Source organism: Geospiza fortis, unplaced genomic scaffold, assembly GCF_000277835.1.
Source record: "Geospiza fortis unplaced genomic scaffold, GeoFor_1.0 scaffold383, whole genome shotgun sequence".
NCBI classification, from domain to species: domain Eukaryota; kingdom Metazoa; phylum Chordata; class Aves; order Passeriformes; family Thraupidae; genus Geospiza; species Geospiza fortis.
Genome location: NW_005054484.1, coordinates 884,092 through 907,394, shown reverse-complemented (window position 1 = coordinate 907,394; position 23,303 = coordinate 884,092). Strand labels below are relative to the sequence as shown.

At 40.7% G+C, this 23,303-nt stretch overlaps 1 protein-coding gene across 1 annotated transcript in view; it reads right to left on the bottom strand.

The window, feature by feature from the left end:
* PEPD (peptidase D) overlaps positions 1 to 23,303 on the bottom strand; it is a 148,495-nt gene that overhangs the window by 46,300 nt on the left and 78,892 nt on the right. Inside the window, exons 11-12 of the mRNA XM_031063188.1 lie at positions 17,274 to 17,342; positions 10,054 to 10,131 (exon numbers count right to left, since the gene is read on the bottom strand). Of these exons, the coding sequence (XP_030919048.1) occupies positions 10,054 to 10,131; positions 17,274 to 17,342 (147 nt within the window). The remainder of the gene's footprint in view (positions 1 to 10,053; positions 10,132 to 17,273; positions 17,343 to 23,303) is intronic.

The following is a 23,303-nucleotide window of genomic DNA, read 5'->3' as shown; positions in this document are numbered from 1 at the left end:
GAGTCCCTTGCTTACAGCATTTATGTCTTGAAGAAATCTAAGATGAGATCCTTAAGTTTCTGCACTAAACCAATCAATTTCCATGACCAAATATAAGCCCTCTTCCATCCCCATGTAGTTTGCAGTAATGCCTTCTTAAAAATGTTAAGTTTGCCCAAAGCAAAGAGCCAAAAAATCTTCAGACTGGCTTGTTGACAGATAAATTCACCCCGAGTGCCATTGTCAGAGTTTCAGCTAAAGCAGAGGGATGTTTCTGATACAGAGGGGCTGCACACAAATCACAAGTCCTGGGAACACCACTCCAGTACTGCTGGGCTGGGGGAAGGAGCACTGAGGGCTCCACAAGATGCAGAAGGCAGCTGAAAACCTCAGCCAGATCCCTGCTGACAGTGTGCGAGACCACGAGCAGGCTCAGGGGAAGTTCTGATGAAAGGGTTACCTATCTGACTTGTCTTTTTGCTGAATGGATGATTTCTTTTTTCTGTCTTTACTGCCCTAATTATTATCCCTTTTTAACAGACATATTTACTGAGCCTCTCAACTCACTCTCTTCAGCAGTACTCTCTTTAGCAGAGACAATTTGCTGAAAAATCAGCAGAGGTGACAGCAAACCCCAAGTTCTGGCTGGTTTCCATCCATGAGGAGCCTCCCCATTGGAAAAGCAGTATCTGGGGCACTCATGGCTGCAAATCACTTGCTCCAACAAGGAGCAAGGAAGCCAGAGCTGCAGGGAAGAGAGGGAGCATCCAGGGAGAAACCTGTATTGGCAGCTGACTGCTTCCCAATCAACACAACAGCAGCAAAGCTCACTGGCTCCTCACCAGAATGTGTCTCACCTGACAGGGTAAGAACAGCACAGCTCCAGTTACTGAATGGCTGCAGTTGACTAAACCAGTCCATTTCTAGATGTCTGCTGAGAAGTGGGAGGTACTGAAAGTGAATGGTAAAAGTTTGGTATTTCCAAAACAGGCCATGATTCTTGGGTGCTGGCATTCAGAACTACAAGCCTTAGCTTCCAGCAGCTGTGTCTGGGCACTCTGACCTGTGCTGCCCTGACAAACAACCACTGGAGAGCAGCTGAACAGGTGAAGGGGCAGATGTTACTTCATGATCTTACTGTAAATATTGTCACGTTTTCTTACCTGTGTGGGCATGCTCACACACATGTGCCCATGAAAGTAAAACACTTCCAATGTCTTTCCATGATGAAAACTGTGCCAGTGTCCAATGGCACAGGTTCACTTAGTTTTTTTGAAAGTCTCTGGTTTTTTTGCTGATTGTTCAAGCAACCTCCAAATTATCAGTTCTCAAATGGAGCACAACAGACAGGAGTTTTAAAATATTCTACAGAAGCTGACAACAGAATGAAAAACCCCTGAGAAGACAGTTGCTAGCTTTTCCATGGACATGTCCAAAAGTTCAAGCCAAGTGCACAGCAGTGAAGGTAGCAACCAGTATTTCCAAAAAGGAGGCTGCCTATTCCCCCGCTGAGCAGGTTATTTTGCCTGTAAGAACATTTCTTTCCTATTTGAAGGAAACACCCACTCCTCATGGCAGCCCCTGAAGTGGATTGTAAGGACTGCAATTAGGAATAGTCCTGCCCTGAACAGAACTGAGCCCTGATGTGGAGCAGCAGGACTCCCCTGAGGCTGTGCCCTGCTGTGGGCAACAGGAGATTCTCTGGACAGACACAAGGGAAGAACTGACCCTGACTGATACAAGGACTGGCAATTACCTCTGCTTCAGGGGCAGCACACACAAGTTGTGCTGGGGACTTCCCTCTGAGAGGTTTAAAAGCCAGGCAGACTCCCACTAAAATTGCATTTTGACCTACCCAATTGACTTCCCCACACCAATGAGAAAGATTTTGCTACTGAATTCTATCCAACACAAGCAACATCCATCAAGAGCACATCTATCACACTGCATGTGTGTTTGTGTTAAAGACCACCACAAAAAGTAGATTACAAGTCCAACAGAAGCCAGTTTTTTTCAGAATATTCTGGGAAGGCTATGCTAAAACTATGACAGATAAAACTCACAGTTGACAATTAAAAAGACATTTCACATACATTATAGACAGCAAAAATTACAAGGCAGACCATAATACAGCCCTTAAAGGAAAGCTAAAATTTGTTACAGCAAACACACTACTAATACTTAGTGATCTGAGCTTTGGTGAATAGGCTTATTCTTATTTCTGACAGCAAGCAACCTCACAGCCTGAATTAACCAGTACTAACAGAAGCCATTCAATTACAGCAAAATTATTGTTAATTCTAGCAAATACATTTCTCTATTTTTAATCAAATCCAATTTTTCTGAATTAGCATAAAATTAATATAGTCCATAGGTACAACCAAATGAAAAATACCTACGCTTGATGAAAACAGTAAATATTAATCAAACCAGAGGAATCAGGCCAAAGGAATTATTTCAGAAATGGATAGCCAGTTAATTTTGCAATCAACCAGTAAGTAGCAGCAATGTACTTTGTATTATTATTAGAAACAAAGCCATTACTACCAACAAGCTGTTTCAAAACTGCAGACTGAAAAGTTAAAGCTAACCATAATTTTTGCATATTATTACAGCACTGAACTCAAAATGCATAAAAGTGCACAAGGCCAAATGAAAATACTAGTCCCACCCACATAAAATGGTCGAGCATTTACATCTGACACATGAACATCCTGAGATCTTACAAGCAGTGCTTTCAAGAAGTAATAAATACATTATTTTGTACCATAGGATAGATGGTTTTAATAGCAGACACTGAAGGACTTGGGTTGGAAAAGGAAGGACTTCTATTATCTGATGGAAAAAGAGGGCCAATTCCTGCTTTTTAAATACAACATTGCCCCCACCTGGACAAATGAGTTTTGGTTCTAGGTTGATATTACTATTGTACAACTTGATAAAATACTGAGAATTCCAAAAAGAGTTTGATAAACAGATACAGCAAACTTTGATCATCTTTTCTGGTATACCTTTTTCAAGCTCACCTAAGTATTTTCTTGATTTATTGAACATTTTCCAATATTTTCCAGAAATAAATGACAGCCTGAAAATATTTTCCTGAAATAATGACTCACTAGTCACAGAAAGTCTTACACTTACTCATTCTTCCAAAGAAGAAAATAGTGCATTTCCTACAAATAAAACTGTATAATATTACAATAAATATGTGAATATAGTTTCAATGCAATATGTGTACTGCACATGCATAGTGTCTGCATATATAAAAGAGAAATACACATGGATTATACATGAATTGACAAATCTTTTTGTTATAGAAAACTGTGTATTATACTTTGAGGTCAAAGAATTAAAATCAGCAAAGTAACTTTTATTTTAGCTGACAGAAGGCTGAACAACTGAATGAACAACTGAATCTGGCAGGCTCTTGCAAGAAGCAACTTTCTTCTGTGATATTCTTCACAGAATCACAGAATAGGCTGAGTTGGAAGGGATCCAAAAGGATCACCCAGTCCAGCTCCTGTCCCTGCAGACCCCCAGCAATCCCCCCTGGGCATCCCTGGTGTCCAAACCCTCCTGGAGCTCTGGCAGCCTCCAGTGCCCATTCCCTGGCAGCCTGGTGCAGCCTGCCAGCACCTCTGGGGGAAGCAGAACCTTGCCCTGATCTCCAAACTAACCCTAACACACACCCTGGAGTGACCACCCACTCCAGGGAGCCTGAAAACTGCCCTTTGTCCCTTTTCAGACATTAAAAATAAACAGCCCCAAACATTCAACATCTTCCCTGTGTGCTTCATCCAGAACAACCTTTCCCAACTACCTGCACTTGCAGCCAGGAAAAGCTCCCTGTGATGAACAAATCCTCTGAAATGACAATAGAAGAGAGCTAGGAGGATCTTTTGAGAGCACCACAGCTAATAATACAAAGAAAACACCAAAAGCTACATACAAGTACCAAATGGGAGGAAACAAACCCACGTTTGACAGCTTGAGCAGAATGCATGCGTGTAAAGGCAGGGCTCCCAGAGGGCTGCTGAGTGTTTGCTCTGGCAAGGGCAGGGTGTTACCAATATGAAAACTTGGGCAAAGCTCCCTTCCTTCCACTGCTCTTCTTTTAGTGCCCCCTGCTGTCAGTATGATTCTGATGATTTAAATTTGCACTGGGATATTAAGGAAAGAAGTAGAAACAAAAATATGCCTCAGAGTTAAACCATTCAGCTGAAGGCTTTCTGCAATACTGGACAGTTTTCCATATCTCCAGCTCAATCATTTGACTCAGCAAATAGCCATGCTTGTTGATACAGGCAAGACACACTCAAATCATTTAACATTATGCAAAGGTTGTACTTTTATGACAGATGTGTTTGGTTTTCTGACACTAACAAAGTTTTCTGGTGCCTGAATAAAATAAAACTATTTCCAGGTAAAACTTGTTTTATTGTATCCACAGCAGCGAGGGCACATCATGGGAACAGCAGTGAGAGAGAACAGCAGTTCTGTTTCACCAAGGACACTGTACTCTGCCCAGTGCTGTCACTGAAATCTATAAATTATTTCAATAAAATAAGTAATCAATAAGCAATTATGTGAATGTTAAAATAAACAGTCAAATAAAATGAAACCCATCATCTGATTATCCAACCTGCTTCTATTTAAACTTCTAAAAGCTAGTTTTATTTTATAAATAATAGATAGTCCCACTGTGAATACAAGGTTAATGGATTCTCTCCTAGGTCTGCTACACTTCCCAAGCAGTTGATGCTGGTTGTACCCCCCTTATTTATGCTTTCACCCCAGCCCTATTAATAAATCACACTCTGGCCCTGGCTCCAGGGAGGAGCAGGGTCCCCCTGCAGCTGCCCCAGCCCAGGTGAGTGCCTGTGTTCCTTGGGGTCTGCTCTTCATTAACTTTGTAACTGAGGAGGATATTTCAAAATGTTACTATTTTTTTTTCAGGAGAATAGAACAATGTTTTCATTATTTTGCAAAGCCAAAATCGACCTACTAACCCCCAAAAATGTTATTAAGTGCTTGAAGGTCAGTGAACCTGCCTATGAGAGTTGTTTACAAAGAGCTGAATTTTCACTGAGGTACATTTGGCAGATGCCATAAAAATACCAAGACCTGCAACTCCTGACACCTGCAGGAAAGCACCCCAGGTAACAGCTGTATCTATTTCAGTTACAGCTGGGGTCAGGCTGATTTCTTACATTTCTATTATTTAAGCGGAAGCTTCATCATGAAGAATCAATGTTTATTTTAAGATCACAGAAGCATTTTTTATTTGCCAAACATTACAGGAGCCCTGCTGATCAACTGCAACAGCACAATCAACTCCTGCCATGTGTTTGGCACGTGGCAATGCCAGGAACCCACAAAGTCAGGCTGCCAGAGCCAACAATGCAATAAACTCCAATTTTACTCAGAAACTTCTCAAATCAAAACACAAAATATACACTTCAGGTTTCTAGAACAAACCAGCAGACTACAAAGGTGAGCAGAGACATCTGCCCTGCCCTTCCTCTGCTGCAGGTGGCTTTGATGCTCATTGCTGTCCCCAGCCAGGGTGTGACTCCACACTGCAGCCCTGGCAGGGCAAAGGCAGCAGGCAGAAAGGAGGACCCAAGGCAATTTGCTTCCATTATTTTTAAGGAAGTTTTCATTTCCCAGATGCTGTTTTGTTGAGCCAACTCTTTTCATAGAAGCACACTGGCTTTTACTGAACTGGCTGCTGTTTCCCAGGGTCAGGTCATCACTTCCAGCCAAAATCAGGGATCAGTTTAGGAGAGCTGAAACCAGAGTTCCCACCTCCCACAAGGGCCCTGTAACCAATATTGACCCAACATCTTCCTGCAGTGTGAACAAAAGCCAGCTGCTCATGAGACACCTGCCACGTGGGGCTGCCATTCTCTGAGCAGGACTCCCAGGTGCACATTTGCTCCTGATTTGTGCCTAAAGGACTCAGATCTCTGCTCCTTCTATTTATTTGGGTTATTGTCTTCTTGAGCAGCAGCTTTTAATTTCATTCTACTCCTCACCAAACCTTGAAAGACCTTTGGTTTTCTAAAATGCTGGAAGCCTCTTATGTGCAAGGCAGGAGATTGCAAACTACAACAAGTATTTAGCTTGTGACTCCACTTTCCCTTCCACCAAATGCAGTTACAGCCTCACTACAGAAACAAAAGGGTCTTGGCATCCAAAGCCTGGAAAGGATGCAGTGAACCTCAGTCCAGGGCTCAGCTCCAATCCAAGCTGTCAGGGCTTTAAGATGACAAAAGAAAATCAGTATTTGTGAACAGCCTGGCCATACATCATCACTGCAGTGTGTGATTTGCTACATTCCAAGTAGAAGATTTTATTTAAAGTTAATTGTGAGTAAAAGGGCCAAGTGCCTACAATGGCGACAGCCTACCCCATTGATCTGACCACAGAGACAGACACCTGCCTAGGGAAAGTGTTTGGTTTAGAGCAAATTGATCATTTCCATGTTCACCACAGAATGCCATAGTACATGAATCATTTATACAAAACACTGACTTGCTGCTATTGCAATATTTGCTTTTAATATCCATACCAGTTAAATATCTGTATCCTGAACACCTAAACCTCCCTAAAAATACTGATTTCTCTCTCTGTCAATCACACTGCTTTGTGTTAGATAGCTATTTCAATATTTAACAGATTGAAAAGGATAGCCCTGCTTAGCAAGACAATGTGTATTAACAAGAAGTGTCAGACATTCCCTTGATAGTCCTTTGTTTTGCACTGGGATCTTTTAGTGCAGCAGCTGTACTTATAAAAAGTGTGGATTATGATGCACTATCAGAAATACAATTCCATACCAGCTTCTTAGAGAAGCAATAAACCCACTTGATACAGGTTAATTTAAGAAAAAAACATCATAAAGCCAGGCTTTTCTAAACCTTCACAGCTTTTAACAAAGAAGCCAGAATAACAGCCTTAAAAAAGATATGAAAATGCAATAGCACAAGTATTTTGGCCTATGATCTTCTTTTAACAACTGAATCCTTGTTGCTTACACTTTTTAAAAAGCCAGTAATGCATGCACTCAAGCATTTCACAGAAGCAAAGCCTTAGTTTTCCAAATGTGTTTTTTCTAATATTCAGGTGCTTAGTTGACTTATTTATGATACTTACTGCACTGCTTTGTACATAAAAAAACTGAGCTGCACATTTCTGCAAAACCCATGAATGTTATTCATATCCACTAAGTAATGTTAAGAAAAAGACATGAAATTCTACAGAATAATTTATTAAAAATCATACCAAATACCCAATCTCCCAATTCTATTACATACAACTGTATGAATAGTTAGATTAATGTCATGCCAAAACACTGGTAGACCCAGAAATAACCCTTAAAATACTCTTACCTCTTTTTCATCAAAAATTAAGTCTATTTTTTCCCCATGTTCAGGGCTTCCTAACACTATCCAACAGAGGGCTCCCCATAGCTATTAAAAAGCCTAATTGAAAGCCAATATACAAATGCTAATATACCCAGACAAATCAGCACACTGTCATCTTAATGCCTCCTCTGTATGCACACACACACCCTTCTACACCCAAATTAGACATTTGTAAAGTCCTACAGTGAAACCACTCAGAATCTGTATGCTGCTCATGCATGCCACACCTCAAGACTTTTTCTGAAACATTATTTTTAACTCTGGAAAATGAGTGCGTTTTTAAATTGTCTTTACAGAAATTAAATCTCTTTTTCTTATTATTGCTTTATTCTCCCTTGAGATAAACACTAAGAAGCCAGTGTGGAGCAGAGGCTGCTGTGTGGGTGCCAGCCAGGGAAGGGCAGGGCAGTGGCTGGAGCCTGGCAGGTGCTCATGTGTCACATTCACATTCTCTGAAAAATCCCTTTGCCCAGGATTTTGCTCCTGGGAAGCTGAGAAAAAGGAAAACAATTCTTATCTCATTTGCTTCCCCTGTGTTGTGCTCATGTGGAATGTGTTTGGAGATTGTTTACCCACAGGTGATTGTTCCATTGGATTCTGCTGGGAGTTGTTTTCACTCATTGGCCAATCAGGGCCAAGCTGTGTCAGGACTCTGGAAAGAGTCACGAGTTTTCATTATTGTCTTTTTAGCCTTCTGAAAGTATCCTTTCTGTATTCTTTAGTATAGTTTAGTATAGTATTCTTTAATATCATATAGTATCATACAATAATAAATTAGCCTTCTGAGAACATGGAGTCAGATTCATCATTCCTCCCTGCCATGGGGCACCCTGCAAATGCAATATTCATCCATCTGGGGCAGCCTTTGCTGACACCACCTGCACCTGAAAACATCTTCACCAAGAGCAGGAGGTTATTCCAGACCCTGTTAAACCTTGCTCTCTTTGTTGAGGCACAGGTGCTGCTCAGCAGTTTGAAACCCTGAAGTGATTGATGCATTTGGTAGGTTATGGTTTCCTGACACTGAGATACCTGAGGCTGATAAAACCCAAACATATTTTAAAGACTTTTCCAGTACTGCAGAAAAGAAGAGTTTGCAGAGAGTCTTGTATGAACTCTGGTGGTTTAAGGACTACAGCCATGCACTAAATTGGCCTTGGGGACTGTAAGTGAAAGATTCCTGCACACACCCTTCACCCTGAGGTCTCCCTCATCATTTAAAGACCTAAGTTTTAAATATGGGATATGATAATGCTCTGTGGCATATCTTCTCTCAGTAACACATGCTGAGATTTCCTGTATGCTACACACCTCCTTTTTAAAATTTAATTGAATGACACAGCTGATACACTTTTATGTTGGTTTGTCCTTCCTGATCAAAAAATGCTCATAGCATATTATCTACTCAAACACAACATAATCATAAATCAAAACTATTGCCCTGCAATAAATTAACTTTAGTATTTGATGGGTTTAGTAAGATATTAACCACAGATGAAGATAATACATCAACTATTGTATAAGAAGCTTTTAAAAAAGTTTTTACAGTATTATAAAGAAATTATCTATCTGTAATTCCACAAGTTCACTGTGCAGCACCTGAAGAAGTGCCTGGAACTTCAGCCAACAAGGCATATTTTTTAACTTCTGAGATTCAATTTGTTTTCCATAATAGGTTTTGAGCTTATCATGATAATACTAATTTGCTTTTCTTCATGCATTTACATTCCACTGTGAAAATACATACCTACACACCTCCTGCACAGACTACAAAGGTAATTCTATACAATTCCCCCACTGAACGTCAGTGATCAACTTCTCTAAAACTAGGTTTGCATTTTTATACACAAAATAACAAAAAGGCTTTTTGACCCATGTCTTTGGAGGTGAAGTGTGAAAGTTATGATCTGATATATTACACATCAGACAAATAGGCAAATAGACAAATAGCATTTCAATTTATGGGAATGTACTTGGTGCTTCCATTCACTCTGCTCTCACCTGCAGGATACTGCAAAGCATGTGGACATGCAGTACACATAGAGAAAACTTTATGGGATTTGCAGCTGTATTACACATCACTAAACTCGAAGTAAATCTTTATAGGAAGTTTTTGGCACAACCTAGAACTAGAAGCATCCTTACCTGACCTGAACTGGGTTTGATCTCTTCACACATTCTAATCTCTACTTTCTTGTGGGGCTGTCTATGTGCACACAGGCATTTGTAATACCTAATCCATTCTGCAATTTGATGCAATTCTCTAAAAGTAGCCAACACCCTCCACCCCACCACCAGAGCTGAGGTTTGGATCTGAGGTCCAAGAGCAAACTCAAATGATGAATTTTCTAACTGCCCTTGTACTTAGAATACAGCCATTTCTTAAACTCAATTCTAAGTGCCTCTGGTTCAGAATGTTTGAAACAATATCTCCTTCTCCCTTTCAACAGGAGATGCAGATGTACAGAACCTGTGGAAGAAACCAGAATAATCTGGCATGCAAAGCTCCCTTCTATTTTAAAGATTTAGACTTTTCATCAGCATGCAGTTATCCTTTTTCTAAGAATGGAAAATATCCTTTTTCCTGTATGGAAACAGCAGTAGCAAAACAAAAATACCAAACAATCTGTAACCCTTTACTTACCATAAGTCTCCATCTTCAATAGTTTTATCATTTGGGGCTCCAGCATGGCCATAGTGCAAAACAGACGAGTTCTCCCCACTGATGGGCAAACAGAAAATTAGCACAATTAGTGGAAGAAGAAACATTAACACACCCATTCATGTGACACAAGAAGGAGCTCTGTAAGCATCAGTGCATTGACATAAAAAGCAGCCTGTGGGAGCTGTCCCAGTCCCTGCCTGGTGTGGCTGCAGTAGCCATCCCAGCACTTGTGCAGCAGAGCTGGGCATGGCTCAGGAATTCTGCCACTCTGCCTGTAGGACAGGACCTGGCTGCAGAAGGAACATGGCACAGCTCATATCAACATTTCCTATGTCCATGACAGTGTAAAGGAAAGAATTATGTGGAAGTAATTTTTCAATTAATACCCATTTATTATTTTCTGGTGGGGTTTTTGTTTTTGTTTTCTTTTAAATTACTTAGTGCTATTTTTCCCTGTTCAAGGTTAAGTAGTCTGAGGCATAAAACAAACTAACTTCCACTGGGGTAAAATCTGACATTTGAAACACTCCAGGAATCACTGGGACAGAAGGACCTGAGCTGTCTGAGGGAACAGCTCCAGTTCCCCTCTGGCATGGCCACAGGTGGGCTCTGCTGGAGGGATGCACTGCTTGGGGAGCATTCCCAGCTCACAATGCCAGCAGCAGGAGCAGGGGTGAAAACTGTCACTCTTCTTACCTGCTGCTGAAAAATCACATTTTAAAGAAAAGATTTTTATTCCTGGAAACCTTTCAGAGTAAACTGCTGATTCACAAGAATAAAACAGCTCCAGAGAAGGATGGACACTTGTTCTGTTGTTCTGAAGTTCCATGATCCACTAAGTGACCTACATTTGGCCTTGGCATCCTCTCTTGCCTACTGATATTCCTCTGGGTCTACAAAATGTCAGTTAAAAGGCTGATAAAGATCTCAAGCTCTACCTATTTTTCTTTTACCGTTCTCTTCAGATAGATGCTCTCGTTTTTTCTCTTCAAAAAGCTGGAAGAATTACATCACATCCAAAAATACACATTTTGGGACAGGGTTACTGCAGCTTCTCTCCAACCCCTGCAGCTCACTTGCCAGTCTGTACCTCAGCTTTAATCAAAACCTTTCACTGGTCACCCTGCTCAAATTTGGTTCTTTCAAGCTGTGATGCTGGAACAGCTTTGTATCTTGGATGTCAGGAAGCTGAGGCTCAATTTCAATCAATCTTTTGTTGTGTCTGGAGTAAATGTGACATCTGACATACTTCTCATCTTAGACTTCTGATGTGTGCAATTACAAAAACAGTAAGCATGCACTGTATCCAAAAAGATATTACCTTCAAGACACATTAAGTACTTGTGATATTAGATATTTAACAGATCATCAGTCATACAGATAATTTCATAAACAATGATTATGGAGTAGAAAGCAGTAAGTTTCTGCAGGCTCTCAATCTAAATGGCTGGACTGTGTCCCTGAAGTATTTAAAAATGCATGTAGCTGTGGCACCTGGGGACACAGTTTAGCAGTGAACTTGGCAGTGCTGGGTTAATGGATGGACTGCATGATCTCAGAGGGCTCTTACAACACAAATAATTCTACATTGATATTTTGAAGACAGTAAGTATTTATTGTTAAGTATTTTTAACTATGTAATAAGACAGTGAAAGGTGATGTTTCAGAATCACGGGGATGATTTTCTGATACAAAGTGTACTTCATAAAATTATACACACTCCAAACAGAAAAATTAGAACAGTTAAAAGTTGTTAAATCAAGAGTTAAAAAGCCCTAAGGCTGCAACACATTCATTTTGTGATGCTGGTCCAATGGCTTAAGCACAGTTTCACAACTGGCTGGATGCTTTTTCCTGGCTGGATGCTGGACTTGAGAGCCTCTGCAGCTGTGCAGATAGCTACAAATGGACCCAGAAAGCCTGTATACAATTTGAAGACAGACATGAACTTCTTTGTGAGATGTGCTGTCTCCTGGGCACTGTTGGAATATTTTCCACACCAGGACACTTTCAAAATTGGTTTGCTCTATCTGAAGAAAAGATCTGTAATAGAGCAATGGAGTGCAATGCAAAGAAAAGGAGTCCTGTGCCAGGCAGGGTGTGCAGCAGGAGCTGTGCTCCAGCTGAGCTCTCCCAGCAGGGGACAGGGGAGCAGAGCTCCTGCCCTGCCCTGCTCTGGCAGCAGCACTCCTGCCTCAGGAATGCTTCCCAGGGGCAGGGCTACAACTCTGGGAGGATGGCATGTGGAAGTAATGGAATGACCTTGCATGACACTGTTTGGTGTTTAAGGAAAAACACAGGAAATAATAAAAAGCACCAACTGTGGAAGAGATTTTACAGTGACTTCTGTGAGCCAGAGAGAAGTCTGATAAGAGGATCCATGCTTACCCTGAAAGAATTTTCTACCAAGGTCACTGACATAGAAATTAAGAAAGAATGAAGGATAAATAAGAGAAACCTGCAACTGCCTGTTCCAATGAGCACTTTGTTTGTCTCTCCTGACCAATGAATAAAGTGTAAACTTATGAGCTTTGTAAGAATGCATAAAAAGCATCCATGCTATAATAAAAACAGTTTGAAGCCTTCTGAAAATGGGGTGTGTTGCTTTGTATTGTCTCCATCTCAACTATGACAACAGCTGGTGTGCACATCCACACTCCACAGCAGTTTGCCAGGATTTCAGCTGCAGATACTGTTCCTTATCTCCCTCCAATACTGGGGATAAAGTAGGAGAAGCAAACATCACATGCATAAATTTATGATCAACTTTTAAAAAGTTATCATGAACCTTAAGGGCATGACTCCATGCTTATGTATTTGCAGACAGCTCGTTTACTTATCAAGACGTGCTGGCACCCTCAGTGACAAATACCATACCAGTGCATAAATAAGTCATATACTCAAAATTTGACAACTGCACAAATGCTTTCAACAAAACACATTGCAAATACAAAGATGAGGGGTTTCTTTTGCACATTTTAATGTAAAGGTTTTAGTTTACAAAATATTTCTGTTGGGCTCAGCACCAGCTGTGAGGGGAGCTGGATAAAGGATCTGTTTTTCAGCACCGCTGGTGAAGCGTTAAGCAGGCACAATCTTTCTTGGCATTGGAGGCTCCTGATCTGTCAGGCACATCTTGGCTCTGTCACACACAGGGGATCACAGCACAGAGAGCACAGTTGGTGCTGAAGACCAGATCTGCACACCATCTGCACTTCAGGGATTTACTGGCATGAGAGGGTCTGCTCCCCTGGCTGGCTCTGGGCAGATACCCTGGGCTCAACACCCACTGGCAACCAGGCAGAGCCAACCTGCTCTTGAAAACTCCCCAACTGCTTTTCCCCCAAAACAAAACCAGCATGTGCACTGAAGGACTGATCCCTGGCTCTGAGCAGGCCCTGCAGCTGAGCATGAGTGGGAGAGCTTGACTCAGACATGCACTACTGACCCACATTAAGACAGAGATATGGAAACCTCCAGGGGGATCCTGCTAAGAGGTGCACATCCAATCTCCCCTGCAGGCTGCATCTTTACCCCTGTCCTGAGATGAAGGCAGGAAGATGCTTCTGGAGCAATGCTGCAGAAATGATGTGTACCCACAAGGTAAATGCTACAGTCAGCCAGACATAGCTCACACTGATTCAGTAAGCCTTTCATGGTGGCTTTAAAACAATTCAAACAAAACCCCCAGCCACTGGCAAAGCACAGAATTCACAGAATGACCAGGTTGGAAGAGACCTTCACGATCAGGAGTTCAACCCAGCCCCAGCACCTCAACTAAACCCTGGCACCCAGTGCCACATCCAGGCTTTGTTAAACACACCCAGGGATGGGGACTGCACCACCTCCCTGGGGAGAGCATTCCAGAACTTGATCACTCAGGCAAATGAAAGCAATGAGCCTTCATGCAGAAGCTACTTCTTTCTCTTCCGAGAGACACCAGTTGCAAGGTCTAGCACTGGAGTGCCAAGTTGCAGTTTATGATGAAGCACTGTGGGAGGTGAGGATCACTGGCTCTGCTGCCTTCTTTTGGTCAGCACCTCTGAAAATCACCACACACATGAGGCTGCCAGGGCTCACCTTCAGGCAGCCAACCTGGAAAATCCTCCAAGAGGTTCCTGTGTATCCGTTTTTATTCCTTTATTAACTTGCTTCTAACTGGTGTCAAAGACATGTTTGTTCCAGAAAGAATTGCACGAAGCAGCAGAAGAGCTGCAAATTAACACCACTGAGAATGCAAAATGCAGTAAGAGATTCTGATTACTAGCAAAGGAAAACAATCCCCCAAGATGCATTTGAGGTCAGAAAGCACCCTGAAAACAAATCATTAGAAGAAAGAGGAGAAATGTCAGCAATATTTTAAGAACAGGACTATGCTGAGCATCAACTACAAAAAGTGTAGCTAGTAGCTCTATATTAAGGACATCTAAAGAAAAAACAAAAGACCACTGACTAAACCTGGAACCTATTTCCATCATTATTTAAATCATCATAGAATTAACCCAGAAGAAAGACAAAAAAGTGGCAAGAAGGGTTAATGCTAAGGCATGAGATCTAAAAAAGTTGTATTGAAGTTAAAGAAAGAAAAGCTGATTCAATAATAACCTAACCTGGTCCAAAAAGCTTCACTTATGGCAACCTTCAGATAGAAGGTGGCATTCCACTGCACAGGGTTATTCTTGATGGCTGATAGCACCTGATGAGAGATATCAGTCAAGAAGATCTGAACCCGAGTCTGAGGGAGCAGCAAGCAGCAGCTGCTGGTGGCTTCTGTGGTGGTTCCAGAGATACCAACGCCTCCCCCATCACCTAACTCCAGCTGGAACCTCTGCTCCCAATGGACACCACCCACCCTAGCACCACGAGCACACTGGGAATGGATCACCTTTGTTTTCCCATTTGTAAAAATGGTTCCTTGGTATCCTAAGACACTGCAGCGAATAATTCATTAGCATTTGGAAGCAGCACTTTGTAGATGAGTGTCAAAAATATCCAAGTATGCTTAACAAATGTTCCTATTCTCCTTCCATGACACTCAGTGAGGTCTGCACTTCAAACCACTCCCCAGCTGGCAGCTTTTGAAAGCATCACTGACTACAGGACTGATCCCAAAAGGTAACACCCTGTCACACTCATCAATGTGTGTTACTATTCTCATAGTAACAGTCAGCACATTGAGCACTTTTGGTCACACCAAATATTCATTTAGCATCTCCTCAAGAATGTAACACTGCACAGGGACAGCAATAACTAAATGCACCCATCACATGAGAAGTGAATTATTTCTGTACTGAAATATTGTATTGATTACTCCTGATTTCCAGCTTAATCAGCATATTTAAAAAAAAACAAAACTAATAACAAACTTGTTTTTTATTTAAAAGGATTATTCTTTCCTATGGAAAATATTATTAGGCCTGTAATCTAAAAAGGAAAGATCCTGTCAAAATACGCCCATTTTAAGTGTTCAGGAAAATATAAAATTCAGCATGAATAGAATAAAACATTCAAAAATCCTAATTGCAAAAGCTATTTTTAGCTGTAAATGTAGTTAAGTGAAATATTTACAATGCATGACATTTTCACAGTATTAAAAAATGTCTATTATTTTTGCCATTATTATGTTAATTGAATTCATTCATTTATTAGGAGCTAGCTTAAACCTGTTAATATTACTCATTGTTACTTCATCACTCATAGTCAGAACATAGAATACAAAGACCTTTGTCTGTAAATTGCTATCTCATGTAACTATTTTTTTTTTTTAATCAGGTTTGGCTGCACTTCTAGTGGTAGGATACAACACTAATAGAAAATGTTGTTTGGATATGGCATTCCAAGGACAGCCCTTCTCTGTGATTTAAATCCTCCAATAGTTCAGAGGCAGCTCTGATTGCACCCCCATGCCCTGCAGAGCAGGACAGGACACCCAGGAGCTCCTGTCTGTACTCAGTTCTGAGCTACTGCTGGAGCTTTCCTCCTCCTGGGTGTAATGCAGCTCCTGGGTTTGCAGTCCTGGGGACAGTTCAGCCTGTTCCCACAGGACCCACCACACAAACACTGACCAGACATTTCTGTAGGTTTGACAAAGTGATTTGGCCACCAGCACCCAAACCAGCTCCTGCAGCACAGGTTCTGATCCACTCTAAGTGAATGTGAAGTGTGCATGGGTGTGAAAAATCACCACCACAGTCTGTGACAAAAGCTTAGAGATGGAGTCTCATTTCACTGGGATGTTAATTCTCAAGTTATACAATGGTACTTAAACCAGGAAACTTTTCAGACAATTTAGATACACAATTTGCCATAAAACTGCTCACGCTCCTGCTGCAATTTTGCATATAAAGTGGAAAATTGCATTTACAAATAAGCAATTGAGTAAACTGCGGAAAGAAGTGAAGGTGCTAATTGTTCTTATTACCTTCAAAGCAATATAGAATTATTGTCATTAACATAAAAATTATCTTTTGTAAGTGTATGTGACTTCAGTGGAGGGCAAACGTTTCTGAGTAGCAGCAGAACAAGTGGAACATATATACCAACATATATGGCTCATTTCACTGTCATCCATCTCTGATTAGATTAATTCCACTAAGTAAGATTAATCTCTGCATGAAGCACACAGCTGTTCTTCAGCATGTGTCCCACACTGCTCTCTTGTGCATTTCTACATCTGCAGGGAGAACTTTCTATACTACTTTCCCAAACACAGAAACCTTCAACACTAGCTGTTCAACAAGAAGCAGAGAGAGCAAAAAATTCCAAATTCCGAAGAGATTAGTTTAATTGCATCCTAATCTTTGAGACAAAGAATTTTGAGGATGATAAGAAATACTTAAGGTGTATTTCAAATAAAGTATTTTTGAGCAATAGAGAATAGCTGTAAAGCCCCTCTCCATGGTGCTATTTAATAAAAAAAGCCAAGTGCAGCACAGGGGTGAGCATAAACATGATCTTGGCAGCAGCAGGAGCAGCCATTGGGGAACCTCTGGAGTGCAGCAAACTCTATTACCACGTTATGTCTTCAGGAGGCACAGGTAACCACCTACCTCTCTTTGTCTTTTCCAGTGAAAACAGGTCAGAACTCACTCTGGTGGCATTTGCAAACACATGATATGCCTAAAAGGACCGATTTTACAAATATCCAGGGGGAAGCTGACTATAAAGCTTACCCAGTTCAGTGTAAATCACCCCCTTACCTGCCACAGATGCAAGTGTAGGAGGTGTGGCGCATGCCCCCTCGAGTGTAGCAGTAGTGCTGGAACAGGCTGCAAAGAAACAAAGGTGGCAATTATTGATTTCTGCCCAATCACCCCAAGACAGGTAGAAAAACAAGCTCTGCTTGAGTACAGCTGTGTTGGTGGAATCCCCCAGCTGCCCAACGAGGCTCTCTGCCTATTTCTGCTCAGCTGAACACTCCAAGCGCCCCACATGCACAGCTCAGCAGCCCTGCAGAGCTGCAGGGGATTTCACAGAGCCATTTAGCAACTCTGCAGCAGAAAAGAGGGGCTCCAGTGCAGCTCAGTGACCTCAAATAGCAATTGCTTTCCTTACAGCTCCACAGGAAAAGGGAAATTACTGTTGGCAAGAGACTTCATCTGACCACAGAACAAACAGCATGGTAACAGTTAAAATGCTGAAGTTGGCCAAACTCTCCACAGTGGAACTGAGAAAATCACTGCATTGCTGCATTTCAGACACACAATCACACCCATGATCACCTTCTCAATCCTGCTGCCCTCAACCTATGTCATGTAGATTCAGGAAAAGTGAAGTCCAACCAGCCCTTCACAGAGGAAGGAGCTTGCCAGACTGGTCAAAGCTCTTCAAAATAATTTCAGCAGAAGTCCTCTCCTTTCACCTCCTCACAGACACCTTCTGCTGGAAGCTGAACTAAATATCCCCTAACCCTGATTTGCATCTGACTGTGCTGCTCACCCTGCTCTCCAGACCTGCCAGCAGAGCTCTCCCCTCACATAAACCAGGTCCTTTCTGCATCACAGGCTGGGCTGGAATGGACACTCTCATGTTCTCTTGTCTGTAGCACAACAGACACAGAGAAAACATAAGACTTACTCAATTTCAGATTGTGGTACCTAAACATCTCTATGATCTTTCCCTGTCTAAACATGGGGAAAAAAATTAACACAAACTCAATCCCAAGAGCAAGAAGATCATGGGGTAACATGAGGCCAAGTCTCCTGCAGCCTATAAAGGGCAGTACAACACAGCATGGTTTGCTTTTGTGTGTGCTTGGGACAGGGAAGGGCAGGTTGAGCAGCCTGTGGAACTCCTCTTTCACTGCCAGCCTGCTGGAGGAGCTGTTTGGCCTTAAGAAGAATTACAATATTTTCATCTTCACTGTCAAAGTCCCCTTCAGATGAGGGCAGATTTGCCCAAAGCACAATTAATATAGGATTAGGTGTTTTACGAGCTAAGCACATATCATGGATCCTTTTATTCTTTTTGAAATATGCTCTAGTTACAATCCAATTCCCTGTAATACTGAATGAATTCCAAAACCTCATTTCTTGTAATACTGAAATAATTTCATTAACATAGAATGATAATGGTGCTATTCAAAGAATAGAGATGTTGTGATTTTGTCCTTCTTCAGCACTGAGCCACAGAACACAATTCAAATTCAAAACACATTAAAGACATCACATGCTTGTAACTCTAAACTGGATTTTAAAATTACACAAAATGACAGTATTTCAAGAGAAACAAAAGAAAACATACAAATTAATCACATATAAAAAAAGAAAAGCCTCCATTTAGAGACTCAGTAGAGGGACACCCTGTTTACAAGATCTCAGTTCTGTTCAAAACACTGTGGTGGTTTACAAGGCAGAAAACACTAAGTTTGTTTTGGCCCATAAATGAATGATGGCAATGAGTAGGTCAAATGCCAGAGAAGCTAAGGAGAAACTCTGACATGGTGAGAACCCAGCAGAGATATCACTAAACTGAGCTGATAAAATGTATCACCTAAACTGTCATTTTTTCTGACACAGACATCCTTTCACAGACATGGACATTTCATATGGAAACATTTCCTTGCAGGCAGGCTCAACTCTCTAAGACAAGACACTGTACAGAAACATTTTGCACAATAATTCTACTGTTATATATGTATAGTTACATTTTAGGAAGCAACTTTTAGCGTATTTTATCGACCCTTCACCTTAAATGACTGAATAAACTATGTCCTCTAGACAGCAACTTCCAGTAACCTTACAAAGAGCTTAAAAAGTAAATGTAAAAATGAAATATGAAGGCCCTAAACATCTTTCCATCATCAGTGATACAGGATAGCAAGGTTTAATTTTCCATATGATAACTGATCTTATATCCATAGCTGCAATTAATATGCAACTATGCAGGCAGTAATGGCAGTACCTCTTGCAGTACTCCCTGACTAGCAGTAAAAAGCAATAAATAAATTAAGACACGCTTTGTGTAATCTAGCTGTTGTCTGAACTTTGTTTCTGGTTTCATCAAACATCATAGACTTCCTTTTAAGACTAAGAAAGAAGGGGCTATCTGTGTGACCGAGCTGATGATGGTACAGCTTTGCCAGGTGATGAGTCTCCTGCTAGTAAAACTACTCACATCACTTTTCTGAATTTACTTTTCCTGGGTATGACTTCATGCAATTAGAAAAAAAAAATCCAAAATTTCCATCAGAGATGGCCAACATCCTTGTATGATATGGTACAGATAAGTGACAAAGAAGATGACAAAGGCTGCCTTTTCAAAGCTAGAAAGTATGGATGTAGAATTAGAGAAGTAGCAGGACTTTGAAGGTAAAGTCCCAGCTCCACTGAAGCTAATGCACATTCTGCACTTGACCTCATCACACCAAGATTTCACTGTCTGCACTCTGCAAGAATCTTCATCCATAAGAGCAACATGAAAGTACAGAGGCTGAAATAGTTGGATGGAATGTAATTTAATCTGGCATTCTGCATCCATTTCAAATATTGCATCCTGAGCTTCTCCTGTGGTTTTGATTGGAGGATATGTGTGTTCAGTCAGTTTTATGTTGGGGCTGGGTGCTTCACCCTGGGCTTCTAATGCCACCAGCACAGGCACAGAAATGAAGCAGCTCTTTCTCTTCTCCTTGCACTGGTTTCAAAGCTTCATGCCATGTTTATTTGTGCAGTATTTCTGCAGAGGGTGTGTGTATCACCTACCATGCAAGGATGGCCTCAGTGGTGTACACAGACCAACCACTGGAGCATTGCCACACGTCACCTGTAAATGCAGACAGCTTTGCTAGAGCTGGCATGGGCTGTGCCTTGCTTTGGACACAATTGGTTTGTTGCTGTTGCTGTGTAGAGGAACATCCTGGGTTTGGTGCTCTTTTGTTTTTGCCAAAACTATCACTTTCTTTGACTGGCAATGTGCAGAGAGTTAAGGCAGTTTTTAAAAACTCACTGTTTTTTCCATCAATTAAAAAACACCCAAGTATTAGTCACCATCAGCTCAAGTAATTATGACATGAGTGAATTTCTCCTCCTTGCAAATTTGCTGAGGCACAAGCTAATGTTAACCCCACCGCTCTGCTGAGACTCAACTGTCTCAGTGACTGTGCTGACTGGAGAGAAGAAAACTCCCCTTTCAGAAATAATAGGTTATTCACCAGTAGAAATAACAGAACCAGTATACACTTGCTGTGTTTCTGATCCTATGGAGTACTGCATACATCCAAACAAATCTCCAGAATGCCTAAAGAGCCTCAACTTCAAACCAGCCTAAAAAGCCATTAAAGTGAAACCTTCTATGAACAGTGTTTCTGACAAATTATCAAAATCACTCTGACAATGATGTTTGTGTTTTAGGGTCATCTTTGGTCCAGCTTCTACTGCTAATGCACATTGGCAATTAAAATTGTGTGTGCTATGAATGGAAATTGCATTAACTAAGGCAGTTTAATATTAACAGTTGTCCTAATTTAAGTAAATTTACAGAATAAAGACACGTAAAGCAGGAGGAATAGAACTATCTGTATTGATTGCTCTCACATTTTGCTTATTTTCAGTTCTTCCTCCTACTAGAATACAACACATCCATGCACACTCAGCAGCATTATTTTTATTTCCAAAAGAAGTACATAAATAATCTCTAATTTAATTTCTTATCATCAGCTCTTCTTGAGTTATAAGAAATATAACTCAAATGTCACTTTTTTATAAAGCAAATGTCGCTTTATAAAAAAACAACATTGGCATTCCTCAGCTCTTCACTCCTGAAACCAAGACACTTCTAGATCAAAAAGGTTCAAATTTTAAATAAAAATCCAATTGAGCATTTTGACCTGTATCTTGCAAAACCAGTAAGAAATGCAATTACAGGAAACATAATAAACATGGAGAAAAGAGAGATACAGAAGGAACTAAAAGAAGCAAGAATATCTGAGCAAAAAAAAAAAACATTTTAAAACCTTGCCAAGTTTCTGTAACACTGCCCAACAGATTCCTCAGTGACCTTCTGATGGTCCCACACCCCCAGTAACTGCAGCCAAGTGCAGAATGAGACATGCACATCACTTGAGGCTGGAGGGACAATTACTCATCCCAAGGTTTCTGACAAGAGAGAGAAAACCCCTGAATAATCCTGTTCATGATTGCCAGGTACTGCATCTGGAACACCTGTGGGTACTGGTAGTTCAACAGGCCAAATTTGGGCTGTGTATCAGAGGGATCTGCTGTCAGCTTGCCCTGTGAAGAGTGTAAGTACAGAAGAGTCAAGGACAGCTGCAGGTCAGTATCTCATTATAGGGTTTATATTGAAAACAGATATTTGAGAAAGTTGTCACCTAATAAAAAGAAACCTTTGTATACTTCAAAAATAATATTCTTTGAACATAGCCCTTGAAATGCAAGCAGAAGGTTTGAACTATAAACTGGAAACCACAGTAATTTAAGAGAGTTCTGGACAGAACCTGCAGGATTTTCTGTAGTTCCTTCTTTTATTTTTATGACTACAATTGGAAGATGTAGGTGAGTATCTATTAGTTACCTGTGCACTGAATTGCTTTTGAATTTCAACTAGAATGTGCCATTATGTTTTTGTATGGTGTAAATATGAAGCACAGCCTTGATACAACCTAAAATCCAAAGCCTTTCTAAAGCACTCACCAAAGGCCAAATATTCCAAAGCTGATCTCTCCACTTATACCAGGATTGAGACCATTATTTTGATCACTTAGACACATTAAAATCTCCACATAAGAAATCTATAAAGCCCAAACCCCACAAAATCGTTGGGCCACAGTAAATATAATTTGCAAACGATTACTTAAGCATTTATATTAACATCAAGCTAGACTGAAAGATGCTCAGAGGAAGAAGACACGGTGTCAGTACCAGCCCATCAGTGAACACAGAAACAAGGTGAGCAGTGCTTCCTTTAATCCCACACTACACATAGTGAGGCTCTTAAAAACAGAGCATTTTTCTTTGTTAACCTACTTACTCTGCTAATGTAATTTATTTTCCATGGGCAACTAGATGCTTAAAGGCTTAGCCTATCTAATCCTATTTTCATTTAGTTCACAACAGCACACAGCAGTACTGCAAAACATCTCTGAGGTTGTTTTAATACAAAAACAACGACAACAAAAAAGTCAGTACTTCATTGCAAAAGGGTAAAATAGAGTGGAGAAATCTAGGAGGAATAATCCAACTTACTATTAATGAACAAACAATGGATTAGTAACTTGCAGCCAAACAAGAAAAATAGCACAATGAGCAGATGAGCAAAGTTATTTTTCACCTTGGAGACAATACACTTAATGATTTCTGCCTGGAAATTGTTTAGAACAGAACTTGCAGATCCATGAACAACAGGAAATAAAACCACTTGTGTGCTTTGACTTCTTAAACTAACTGGTTACACTACTCCTAATGAAAATTTCAGATTAAAATCCCTGGCTGGGTTATTTTGCATGCCCACAGAGGAGAGCTGCTGAAGCTTACCATGAACCAGAGATACTGACAGGAGCTACACTTTGTAGCATCTCTATTTACAATTGTCCTAATTTGTATCATGCACAAGCAGAAATAATATATGATTTTAAAAAAATGTTGATCCTTCTGAATTCTAACAGCTAGGTTCTGTTCTCATTTTTGCTGTGTTTTCTTTAAGTAAGTAATTTTTCTTTATGTGCAGCAAATGCTACATAAGAATAGAACCTTAAAAGTGACCAATGTTGTCTGAGT